This window comes from Heliangelus exortis, chromosome 18, assembly GCF_036169615.1.
Source record: "Heliangelus exortis chromosome 18, bHelExo1.hap1, whole genome shotgun sequence".
Lineage (NCBI taxonomy): Eukaryota > Metazoa > Chordata > Aves > Apodiformes > Trochilidae > Heliangelus > Heliangelus exortis.
In genome coordinates, this window is record NC_092439.1 from 1,337,424 (window position 1) to 1,350,588 (window position 13,165).

Sequence of the window (13,165 nt, forward strand, 5' to 3'; positions counted from 1 at the left end):
AGCAGCCCAAACCTGCAGGAATTTCCATCCTCAGAACTGCTGACAATCACCCCCAGGAGGAAGACTCCAGCTCCTCGAGCTCTGCTGGTGGCACAGCCCCTGGAGCTCTGCACAACACTTCTGGATGCAACCCTCAGCTCCAAACCCTCAGCTCTTTGGCTTTGGAGAAACCTCATGTTGCCTCTCCCCATCCCAGTGGCAATTCCACCACTTCCTGCAAAGTGGAGGATTCAAAAAAGTCATCTGAAAACACAAAAAAACCCCCTCCAGACTGCAAGTACTGCTAATGCATTCTGCTGTCCTCATCTTCAGTTTCTTTGATTATTCCAGAGAGGGGTTGAAAGGAGAAAGAGAAGGCACCAAGGAGAAGAAAACAAGCTACATGGGGAGGTGTGGGGAGTTTGGCAGCTCACAGCTCAGTCACTCACAGCTCAGTCACTCACAGCTCAGTCACTCACCGCATTTTTCAGATCCAGATACTTTGTGTTCCTGGTCACTGGCATCCCAGACAGAAAAGCTAAAATGTCATTGTTTGCCTGCAAGTCACAAACATAGATAAAAATTCTTCTCTGTGACACCAAGCCAAAACCTAGGCCTGAGAAACACAAAGGACTTTGTAACCTGGGATAATATCCAAATATTCCAACCACTCTCCTCAACTGGTTCCAATTCTGCTCTTCTTATTCCTGAACCCCACCCCTAGGGAAAACCAATTTCCTACTGGGCTGACAATCCACAAGTCTCAATGCCAGTAATGGTTCTGGAATTTGAGAACTTGAAGTTCCTTCTGCAGTTTTACCCAGATGCTGGGGGCTTCTCCACAGCCCTGTGCAGAAGGACCAATTCTTCCCACTCACTTTCATGTACCTGCCACATCCTTCAAGGCAGTTCTGGGCTCAAGAGCTAAATGTGAATGTGTCACCTGCCTTAAAAAGATGACAGGTTTGACAAGCTTGACTTGGGTGGCTCTTGGGCCCTTTGGGAAACTTGAAAAGTCTCTTACAAGTTTTCTGAGGAGCAGAAGTGTTCAGTTTGGAGAAGAGGAGGCTGAGGGGAGACCTTCTCACTCTCTACAACTCCCTGAAAGGAGAGGTGGGTGTTGATCTCCCAAGTACCAACTGCAGGACAAGAGGAAATGGCCTCAATGCCCTGGGAGGTCTGGGTTGGGTATTAGAAGAAAATTCTTGACAGAAAGGGTCATTTCACCACTGGCAGGGGCTGCCCAGGGAGGTGGTTGGATCCCTGTTCCCTGGAGGTGTTCAAAAACTGTGTGGACATGGCACTTCAGGTTTAGTGGTGGTGTTGGGCTGATGGCTGGACTTGATGATCTTGGAGGTCTTTCCCAACCTCAATGATCCTGAGAAAAAGCCACTAAAGAAGCCAGGATTTTGATTTTTTACAGCTCAGTGACTGGCGATAGCCCAGCACTACACAGGAACAAGGTGGGGAAATAATAAAGAGCATAATAATAATGATAATGATGACATTAATAATGATGATTATAATCATAATTAATAGATAATTAATAGACAATAATAGAACCTTTCAGGTTGGAAAAGACCCTTGGGATCATCCACCCCAACCATCACCCGGCTCTCCAAAGTTCTCCCGTAAGCCACATCCCCCTCCACCACATCTAAACAAGCCCTGAACACATCCCAGGATGGGAACTCCACCACCTCCCGGGGCAGCCTATTCCAGTGCCATGCAGCTGTCCCAAGAAATGAGTGAGAAGAGCAGCAGGGAAGGCAGAAGCCAGGTGAGAACCCACCTCATCCAGCACAGCGTTGCGCTTCGCCCGCTGCCGTTGGCGCAGCAGCACCAGCCCCGCGATGATGTCAGAGGGGACAATGTCCAGGTCCCGGAAAAACTCAGCGAAAAGGTAGGCAATTTCAGAGTAGGCATCCTGCAAAATCAAGGAGAGAAGAGGTCAGGAGGAGTTTGGGTGTGGGGAGGCTCAAAAGAGGTCACGGAACGGGAACCGACGCGGCAGCCACGGCCTCGTTTCTGGGGTTCCGAAAGATCCGTGAGATTCCTTCAGGGAACACCAGATCTGGGCTGATGATCACAGGGATTTCTTGTATTTATTTTACACAGTCACACTTGGAGGCCCCAGCTGAGACTGAGTTTGGACTCTGCTGGATGCTTATGTGTGGGCAAGCAGACCACCCCAACATCAAAAGGCACAAAGGGAGAGGAAGGAAATGTTTACACCGCTTGTAGATAAGATGGAGCAAGCAGGATGAGAACCAAGCAAATCCCAATCCAGTCTCACCTCAGAGTCATCCTTCCTCCTCAAAAGAAGGTTCATTTGTACAAAGGCTAGTCAGGAAAAAAAAAAAAACCCAACAACCCACACTGATTTGGTCCCCTTTAATAGCTTCTTCAACACTGTAACACTATCCTGGGATCATTTTTGCCCACATTTAACCCAAACCTGACCATTCCAGGCCCATCACAGCTGAAACCCTTAGAATCCTGCCACTGAACAGCCTCTGGAGCTGCTCCTTCTTCACCATCATACTCTTTGCTCCCTAATTTTGAAGATTTAAAGATAACAAGCAGATGTTATGGATGGCTGGTTTGGTACTGAAGGAACTGAGCATGTTACTTGGCTTTTCCAGGTTCATCTTGTTCTACACCCCAGGAAAAGGGCCTGGAAAAAGAGCTGAGTCATGAAATGCTAAGCCTCCAAAAAAGAAGGTGACCAAACCCAAAGGAAGGTATCACAGGAGGGACAGAAGTAGAAGTGACCTGAGAGGGTCAAGCAAAGGCTCTGAAGAAAAAATTAAAAGATATTCTGTGGAGAAATATTATTTTCCTTTGTGCTCTGTAATAGAGAAAACCCAAGACCTTAAGTGAGACTGGGAAGCTGGAAATGGGCTGGATTAACAAAAAGTGGAAGTGAGCAGGTGCTGTAGTACCCCAAAGCTCAGTACTTTGACTCCTGCCATCCCAAACCTTTCCTCCCAGGCTCTGTCACAGCTTTATCTCCAATTTTTAGCCTGGATTCTCCTGGCATCCCTTTCTCAGAAGCTGAGGCCATGCCACAGCATCTTGTCTGTAGAAAGCCTGAGCTCTCAGCCTGAAGAACAGGACAGGATCCCTCCATCCCTCTTCTTTGATAGGCAAAAAAGTAAATCCCTTCTCTCCCCAGCAGCCTGGCAGGCACTGACCTACATTCTTTCATCTCCAACAAACTCCTAGAGTGTGAGATTACTTCCTATCATTTTTTTTTTTTTTTTATTTGCCTACAAAAGGAAGTTTAAATCACCATTAAGAATGGGGCTTCAGGTGCCAACTGTGCAGGCTGCCATGCCAGCTGTGCCTTTGAAGAGCAAATGGACTGGCATTAACCTTTCCAACATTACAACTGCAGTACCCTTGAAGTACTGACCCCATAAATCTGAGCAGAGCTCCTAAAAGCAGACCAAAAAAAAAAAAAAAAAAAAAATGCAAACTGCCTCAAAGCAAAAGATCACAAAAACCAATTAGCCCAAAATGAGCAACACTCCTTAATACTCAGACCAAAGTAAAAGGCCATAATGGAAGCTCAAGATGTATTTTCTGTTCTGAAGAAGAGGGGTTTTTGCTGGAACACCTGGTGTTGGAGTTTAGGATTGATTGCAGAGCTCTGCTACAAGCCCTGCAGGCTCCAGAAGTGGAGAGAGAGCTTCAGATCCCTAAGAACAGACCCATGGCCACTCTGCAGAACTATTTTCCAGCCCAGAGGATGAAGATCCTCTGCTACAACATTTTATTTTATTTTTTTCAGATTGAGAGAGACAGCAGTGGATTAATTTCTGAACCATTACATATGCATTCATTCCACATTCTGTCATGCCAGGACATACAGAGTCAGAGATTGTTTCTGCAAAGAAGAAAAAAACATAAAAAAAGCCTGGAAATTGCTGAAGCTGAATGTAAAATGGAAACTCAATTGCACAAGGAATTTGAAGATTCTGATGTATGCTCTTAAAAAAAAATGCAGACAAGCAGGCAAGTCACTGCAGAATGAGGATTTTGTTAAAATAAAGTGAAATATTTTGCATTCCTGAATAAAACAGAAGTTCAGGCCTTTCAGATGCCTGGCAGGGCACCCATGCTGAGGACAAGCAGCTCTGGCTACCTGGGGTGTTGGGCTGAAGGGGAAGTTCCATGGCAGCAGAAACAGAGGAGTTCAGGTACCTTCACCTGCCTCTCTATTATTTTTTCCCAGTTCTTAATTTTATTACACCTTTCCCTTTTCAGGTTTAAATCCTTGTCTCATTGCTCTTCCCACACAAGTTCACATCCCCTCCACTATGCTCCTTTTTCTGCAGCATCTTTTAGGAGACCAAACACCAGGCTATATTTAGTGAAGACATCACTGATGTGGTCGGTCCCCTGATGTTTCCCCTTTCATTTTCTGTGTCCTTCTACTGAGGCTAAATGGGTTTTTTCTGATTTTTTGGCCACTGCTGTGCACTCATGTCTTTGTTGAAGTGTCCTTGATAATTCCCAGCTCTTTTCCTGAGAGGCTGTAATTAATTCAGAGCCCACCATACAGAAGAAATTTAAATTGTTTTTTCAGACATGCACACATCACCTCGTCTTGATTTTTGACTTTCTCCTGTCTTTGATAACAATCCTCTGCTTCTCCTTGGTCTTTCAAGAGTTCTCACCCATAATTCTGACTGAAATATTACAAATCATCAGCAAAATTTTCTCTCTAGGACATCCTCAGGAATCCTGTTGACCAATACCCTAAGCACAAACCTGCTCCCAACAAGAACAAACTGCTAACTTTTGGGGGAGCAGCACCAACCCCCTTACTGGATAGAACCCTCCCAGCTGCAGCACATGGAAGCTTCAAACCAACCATTTTCATGTGAATCTATAGATTAAGCAGCAGTTTTCTACTGTCAGTCATCCAGAAGTGTTCTCTTGCTGATTCTGACAGGTTCAGATTTTCAAGGAGGTCTCTTTCCTCCTTAAGGAGTGATGGAGAGAGGAGAGAGTGATGATGATGATGATGATGATGATGATGATGATGATGAGTAGAGCTGATGATGAGAGTGATGCAGACACCAGGAGGGATTGCCTGAAGCAAACTGATAAAGGGAAACTGAAGCAGCCCCCAAAGTGCTGCCAAATGTTGAACCCAGACAGTGAAAACACTGTTTGACTTCAATGAGAACTGAGCAACTTCAGGAGAAGAGTTTAGCACTGACAATATTGTTTCTTTCTGAACTTTACCTTCAGAGAGAGCCCTGGAACTCTCAGAGAATTAAGACCAACCACTTGCACAAGGCAACTGTCCTGCCCAGTGATGCTACAGCTGCATCCAGAGGAAAAAGCAGTTTCTTTCTCTGCAGGGAACCCCCAGGCACCCTGCTGCAGAAACACCAGCTCTCTCCCTCAGGCTGCTTGGGCAGAAAAGGACCCAGAGTGCTGCAAAATGTCAAACCTGGTGGGTTTTGAGCATAGCTCAGCTTGCAGCTTCTCAGGAAGCATTTCCAGCCCTGGCATGAACCCCTGGCAGAGCTCACTGGACCTCCTCATGCCTCCAGATTGCAAACAACACTCCAGAGGGAAACGAGCCACACATCATCCCAGGCTTGGCAGGAGGAAATCTGTGCTCTGCTGAGTCCCCCAGCTCCTCAGCTGTGTGCAGGGCTTGCTGCCTGCCAGGGGATGTTTGGTACCCACCGACTGGGAGTCTTTTGTCCTGGTGCAGCAAAGGAAAACTTTGAGCCTGCGTGTCCAGCTGCTGGCTTGGCCTTCCTCCAGACGGTGGCTGTGGAGAGAGGGCAGAGCATGGAGGGTCAGGACAGGCAGAAAGGGACTGCAAACCAACCATGGGATCCCAGGGAAGGACCTTAAAAGATCCTCAAGATCCAGCCCCTCTGGTCACGACCAGACCAGGTTGCCCAAGGCTTCGTCCAACCTGGCTTTAAACACCTCCAGGGATTGGGCATCAACAACCTCCCCAGGCAGCAACAACCTCTCCCAGTGTCTCACCACCCTCATGGTGAAGATTTTTATCCTCATAGCTAACCTAAATCTCCCCTCTTTCAGTTTAAAGCCATTACCCCTTGTCCAGTCACTATGCTCTCTGGTGAAAAGTCCCTCCCCAGCTTTCCTGCAGCCCCTCCAGGCATTGGAAGATGCTTTGAGGGCTCCCTGGAGCTTTCTCTTCTCCAGGCTGAACACCCCCAACTCTCTCAGCCTGGCTCCTGAGCAGAGCTCCTCCAAGATCTGATAAAAAGTCACAGCCTACACTATGACTGGTCAAACCCCATTGCTATATTTATCCTGGCCTAGCAGAGATGAGGCTACACACAACCTCTGCTCACTTGACAGGACAGGAAGGTGAAGAATCCAACTCTTTTGGCCAGAAGCAAACCTCTGTATTTATACACATGCTGTCCTGCCTGAATGGGGTGGCCACGATGAAGCTGCTGCTTTTCTGTGATATCTGCTGGGAGCAGGATGGCCAAGAGCACCTGGCAGAAGGGTCTGTTGGTAGCTGCAGCCCATGAGAGGATGTAGAATCATAGAATTATTTGGGTTGGGACCTCTAAAGGTCACCTGGTCACTATTATCACTCAGTAGGAAAAGCCAACCTTGGGGTCAAGGGGTGGGAATGGTGCAAAACACCTCAAGCACTTGCTAAGAGAGGAGCTGGGTGAGTTTTTTCCCCAATAAATAGCATTTTTGGAAAAAGAGTCTCAGAACAGAAACAGTGGGCACTCCTTATTCCTGTCTGGTGCAGAATGTGAATAAAAACTAAAAAGGGAAAGCAAGCTGAAGATTCTCCTTCAATTTAGAAAAGGTTAAAAGAAGGCTGAATAGAGAAGGTTTGGCTCAGCCCACATTTGGTTTATATGACAGTTCCAAATTAGCTAATTGGACAACCCCATTTCAAAGGCACTCCAGCTGAGTTCACTCCACTGTTGTGAGCTTGTCCTAGTTACTCCATGTTGCAGGGTGACAGCTCCTTCCCTGGTGACTGGCACACCTGCAACCACTCCTCAGATCAAGGCAGGCTCAGCAGTGTTGAAGTGGATGCTTGTGTGGTTCTCTGCCACCTACCCAAAGTCCACACAGCTCCTCTCCTGCAGGGTCTTTTAGTCATCTGAATACAGCCCAACTCACTCAACATGGGGTCAGGCCAATCAAAAAAAGAGATGACTTCTAGTTTCTGGCAGGTGATCACCCCAGGAAAAACCCAAGCTCAAGAAAGTAGGTTGCACCTGGAAGAAAAAGATGCTGGGAAAGGATGATTTGCCTGCACCAGAAGGAGCAGATCCCGCAGGGCAACGCAGCAGCTCATGCCTGAGTGTTGGACAAGAATTATCTGTAACCTCCAAAGAAAACTGCAAAAGAGGAACAGGAATATGAGTGCCCTAAGACAGAGCTGGCAGCACTCAGTTTGCTCCAGCAAATGCCAAAGAACTCGGGCAGCAATGCAAAGAACTTCACAACTTCGCAGCGGGGGTTGAAAAAGCAAGTGTGCTCCGAGCTATTTTCACTCCAACTTTCCCCAAATTCTCTCTTCCAAAGACTGAACTTCCCCGTGTTTAGCAGGAGCTCTACAGCATGGTGCTTAGAAAAGCCTCAGTGCACAATTAGCTGCTCTGTTGTTTTATTTTCTCAGCTCTGCAAGAACATAAAAGCCCACACACATCACGATGCCACTGGTAAAGGAAAACCACTGTGTAACAGAGTGCAACAGCTCCAGCAGAGTGCCACAAAAAGGAAGCCAAAGTCACAGGGCTGCTTAATGTGACAAATAAAGCTTTTTTTCAGGAGTTAAGACAGAGGAAATGGCTCAGGAGGAGGTTCTAAGGGATTGGTCTCTTCTCCCAAGAAATAAGCAATAGGAAAAGGTCAAACGGCCTCAACTCGCACCAGGGAGGGAGGATTTAGATTGGATATTAGGATATTAATTAATATATATTGGATATTAGGCTGTCAGGCCTTGGCCCAGGCTGTCCAGGGCAGTGGTGGAATCCCCATTCCTGGAGGGATTTCAGAGCAGTGGAATTGTGGTGCTGAGGGACACGGGTTAGTGGTGGCCTTGCCAGTGCTGGGCTGGACTTGGATGATTTAAAAATCTTTCCCAACCAAAACCACTCAAGGAAACAAAGGTCAGATCACTGCTGTACATCAGAAGACACACATCACTGCAGACAGAGGGCTTGCAACAGGAAATTCAGTAGCATCTTAGTAGGGTAACAGACACAAGCAGAGAATTTCAAAATATAAACTTTGGAAAGGCTTGCTTTCAGCAAGTGGAGAATTTCCAAACATATTCTTTGAAAATAATTGTTTTAGTAGGGAAGACACAGCAACATTTTCTGTTTCCTTTTCATATTATAGCCCACAGCATCTTGCTTGTTAACATCTGTTAACACTCCCTTTTCTGGAGTGAAAATCTGCAAACAGCAGGCACAAGCTCTCCCAAAATGTTACAGGCCTGGAGGCAAAAACCTGGCCACAGCCCAAAGGACAAACACCTTCACTCTGTTGTCTGAGATCTCAGAACTCCTCACTGGGGAGAATAAAAGTAAATCAAAACAACCCCCAAAATTAAGTTCTCTGGCAAAAAAACCCAAAACTTTGCTATTTGTGGCACTCCATTTCCCTCTGGAAAACCAAAGCATTGAGCCAAACAGCTTTGATGTGGTATGGGGGTATTAAACCCACAGTATCCTCTCAGCTTCTCATCCTGATCTGCCCAGGAATGTCCTGATCACAATGTAACAATCTGATTTTTCACCCAAAAGACAACCTGAAGGATCCCATTTCAAGATACTGGAGGAGCAAGTATTCAGAAACACCTCATTCATTTGAATAAATTCCCAAGGAGAAAGGCAAAATTTGCAGAGTGCTTTTTAAGAGCCTAATTTTTTTTTTTTTAGCATTCAAACCCTAATGCCCTCATGTCCTACAAAGCCACATTCCTTGCTGACAGTCACATATGTCAAGGCTGCACCAGAAAACAAAGCCTGTTTGTGCTGTCCTGCTACTGGAAAAGAAAAGCTTCTGAGAAATGCCTTGCTTGGTGGAAAAAAAAAAGCTTTCAAAAATCCCCATCTGGGTAGCTCAAAGATGCAGTCGATTCTTAATTAAAAGATCTGACTGCCAACACAAAAGAAACTGCTTCTTGGCCAAGACCAAATGCAAGAAACCTCAGGCCAAAAGGTTGGATTTTGAAGACGAAAATAAAAGGAGAAAGAGGCTTTGGAAGAAGATGCTGCTTCAACCTAAGCAAACTCCAAGCACTGCCTCACTATTAGCAGACAAAACTCTGCTACAGGCTGGCCAAACAACCTCTTCTGGTCAGCACTGGCTCGAGGGGCTTGTAAAGCCCCAGAAATCCAGTGACTCCCACACACCCCAGGCAGCCACCGCATCGCTTCACCTCCTTGGGACGCCCACACGCAGCACCTGCAACCTGCATTCTTCCACATTCCCCACCCTCCCCAGCAGTAGAGAAGCCACTCTTGAAGCTGAACTCTCCATGAAGAAGAAAAGAAACACAAAAAAAAACCACCCCAAAACCACCCCAGCAAGCAGGGCCCCCCTCCCCGGAACGCTGCTTCACCGCAGGTTGTAGGTCCTCAGGTTGCGCTGCCGCCGCTTCGTGGCTCGGAGCTTGACAAAGGTCCGGCCCGTTGGGTCAAAGACACAGAGGACAGTGATGCAGACACTCAGGATGACAACCCAGTTGCACACCACCATCCCTGCAGAGAAGGAGGAGAGAAGTCAGTTTAGGAAGGAGATCGAGGTGCTGGAGAAGGTCCGAAGGAGGCAACTGGGCTGGTGAAAGGACTGGAGCACAGATCCTATGAGGAGAGGCTGAGGGAGCTGGGGGTGTTGAGGCTGGAGAAGAGGAGGCTCAGGGGAGACCTCATCACTCTCTACAACTCCCTGAAAGGAGGTTGGAGCCAGGGGGGGTTGGGCAGATATCAGTGGGACAAGAGGGCATGGACTAAAGAATTTTTTCCTAATATCCAACCCAAACCTCCCCTGGCAGAGCTTCAGCTCTGCCAGGGGAGGTTTGGGTTGGATATTAGGAAAGAATTCTTTGCAGAGAGGGTGATCAGACCTTGGAATGGGCTGCCCAGGGAAGGGGTGGATTCTCCATCCCTGGAGGTTTTTAAGAAGGGGCTGAAGGTGGCACTGAGTGCTCTGGGGTGGTTGTGGATTAAAGGCTGGAGTTGATGCTCTCAGAGGTCATTTCCAAGCTGGATAATTCTGGGATTCTGTCTCCCACAATTTTCCCTGGGGAGGAAGGGAAATCACTCTCTCCAACTCCCTGAAAGGAGGTTGGAGCCAGGGGGGGGTTGGGCTCTGCTCCCAGGCAACTCTCAGCAAGACAAGAGGGCACAAGAGGTCTCAAGTTGTGCCAGGGGAGGTTTAGGTTGGACATTAGAAAGAATTTCTTTCTGGAGAGGGTGATCAGACACTGGAATGGGCTGCCCAGGGAAGGGGTGGATTCTCCATCCCTGGAGATATTTCCAAAGAGCCTGGATGTGGCACTCAGTGCCATGGGCTGGGAACCACGGGGGGAGTGGAGCAAGGGTTGGACTTGATGAGCTCTGAGGTCCCTTCCAACCCAGCCCATTCTATGATCCTAAGTCAAGTGCCCTGCCTGTAAATCTTGGCAAGTGCTTTCTTGCCACAAGCATCGGAGCCTCCGCTGCTGCGGGGCAGAGTTACTCCAAATCCTCTTGCTGCCAAGCTGCAAGCAAAAGGAAATCCTCTGGAAGGGTTTCTAAACCACAGTGAGGTTTCTCCAGCTCTTTGAGGAGGTTGCTCGTGCAGGCAGCCATTAAATACTCACTGAGCCTCTAAAGGGAACAGCAACACCAGCATCAAGCCTGCGGGAGACCTCCTGAGATTGCAGAGGAGTTGCAGGAAAACAGTGATGCCATTTTGAACAAAAAAAAGGGGAATTCAGGTCTTCCAGACCCCCCACCCAGCCAGACCCTTCCGTAGGAATGTGAATTCTTGCCTCAGTGCAGACAGCCCAACTGAATAGAGCAACTGTTCTGAGCACTAAGGGGCTCAGGAAAACAAGCACCACATTTCCAGCTTACAATCCACTTCCAGCACTCAATCCCCACAGGCAGCTGGGAATGAACTGGCTCTCTCCTCCAAGGCAAGAGGATTTCTGAGCACCCAGAGGGAAGGCCTCCCCCCCCCCCAAAGCACCTTCTAAATACATACCCAAAGTGACACTCTTTGCTGTGATATCATTGCAGGAAGCATAGTACTGTGTCAGCCAGACGATGCCCACGATGGCATAGACAAACTCAATCACCAAGATAGCTGAAAGGAAAGGACACAAAGGGTAGCAGCAGCATCTCCCTAAGGATTTATGACTGCCTCTCCTCATCTTCTGGAGAGGGAACTGACAGGCAGGGTGTTTGCAGGACAGTTGCACCCAGTAAGTGGCTGCAGGAGCAGGTGCCAATGGAAAGGGGATAAGCAAGAAAATGAAAGAAAAATGTAACGTGTCCTCAGTATTAATTATTCCTAAAGGAAAGAGGGACCAGCCCTGCAAAGAGCTGTGGGGGTAGCAAAGGTGGGAATCAAAGAGTTTGCACCCAAGGCAGTGGAAAGCATCTCTTGGGTTACAGGAATCCATGGGTATTGACCATGGTCTGATTCACCAGCATGAAATAAACAGCAGTGTCTGCCCAGGATTAATCCTCAGCCTGGGAAGATCAGTTCAGAGACCCCCACAGTTTTCAACAACTCTGGGCAAGGAACCAGGGCAAGAGTGGCTCCTGATCAGCTCAATTTATGTTCTGAAGTTGATGTTCTTATGACTTTTGCTTAACCTTGGCTTGTCTCCTCTCTGAGATTACCAGCAGCACAGATGAAATTTTCCTGGGTTCATACTGAAACTCCTTCCTTAGAGATTCACATGCAGCAAAAACCACATGGTTAAAATGGGACAGTCACATGGACCTTGCCCACACACTGGTCACACTCCTATTTCTATCATCACAACTGATGAAGCCATGAAGAGCAAAAAGCCCCACGAAACAAGCAAATGCAAAGACCCAAAGCAGTGTAAACACAGCTCCTGACCGTGTGCCTCAGTTTAAGGCAGACAAGTGGATGATTCTTGGGTAGGAAAATGGCTTTTTGCCTTCTCTCTACCTCCCTGGGCCCATTCAGTCTGGTTTTAACAGTGTGTTACTGTCTGGGCTCTGTGTGCTTCCCCAGGGAGACTGCAGTGTGTCTGGGAAACTGGAGAGAAAGATTTGTTTGCTATTCCTGTTAATGATTTGCACTTAGCACTCAAAGGCCTCCCAGAGCTTTCAAGCAAAGTTACCCCAATTTTAGCAAATTCTGCATGAAAACAACCCAGCAAAAGCAGAGGTGCAAAAAAGTGAGATGCTTTGTTTGGAAGGAGCTTCACTCTGCATCTCCAAAAGATTTTTCTGTTCAAATCTTTATTTACTCTGCCCAGAAAAAAAATCTGATCCAAGTTTCTGTGCCTGGAAGACAATGGAAGCCAGGAGGGAAGACAAGCTAAAAAGGAAGCACTGGATGAGGGAATAAGGAGCCATCTCTTCTCTGATCTTGGCATTGATGGGTGAGTGAGACAGAAAATGGGTTTTGGAAGCCAAGTATGAACTGCAAGAGAGTGGATGGAACCAGTGAGCAGGTGGTAGCCCTATTTATCTCGTGGTGTCTGGAGGTGGAGTATCAAAAGTGCAGGTGAGTCAAGGGGTCAAGTTTGTGTCTCAGGGTAGGTGGGTGTAGATTTCAGTGTTTGTATGACAGGCAAGAACATGCACATGCCTCAGGGTGACAACCAGCATGGTTTACATGCTGGGAAAATGTGTGTGGATGTGGGAAAAGGTGAAGGAGAGGTGGTGGCTGGATCTCACTGTGGCAGCTTGGTGCTGGGAGACAGAAGGGGAGCATATTTTGGTTAGAGGAAAAGGCTGTGCATGGCAATGAGGATGACAAGTTAAAAGGTTTGCTGGGAAGATATTTGGGGCACCGCATGAGAGTCTTTACAGCAGTGCCAGGGTAGAGCCTATGTGATGCATTCAGATGCATATCACATACAAGGGGCCATCTGGATGTCTTTCAGAAGCTGGGTGTTTTGTCAGGGTGTGGGGAGAGAAGACTTGTGCTTTAGCAGATG

At 47.4% G+C, this 13,165-nt stretch overlaps 1 protein-coding gene across 13 annotated transcripts in view; it reads right to left on the reverse strand.

Annotated features, from left to right (window-relative positions):
- The window catches only part of DAGLA (diacylglycerol lipase alpha), a 79,766-nt gene that overhangs the window by 19,616 nt on the left and 46,985 nt on the right, over positions 1-13,165 (reverse strand). For all 13 annotated transcript variants that reach the window (XR_011729410.1, XR_011729409.1, XM_071761818.1 and 10 more), the window contains 5 exons: positions 11,224-11,325; positions 9,596-9,734; positions 5,692-5,779; positions 1,772-1,906; positions 459-536 (listed from right to left, as the gene is read on the reverse strand). Coding sequence is in view for 11 of the 13 variants with exons in the window: in XM_071761818.1 (XP_071617919.1) it covers positions 459-536; positions 1,772-1,906; positions 5,692-5,779; positions 9,596-9,734; positions 11,224-11,325 (542 nt within the window). In the remaining 2 variants the exon portion in view is untranslated. The remainder of the gene's footprint in view (positions 1-458; positions 537-1,771; positions 1,907-5,691; positions 5,780-9,595; positions 9,735-11,223; positions 11,326-13,165) is intronic.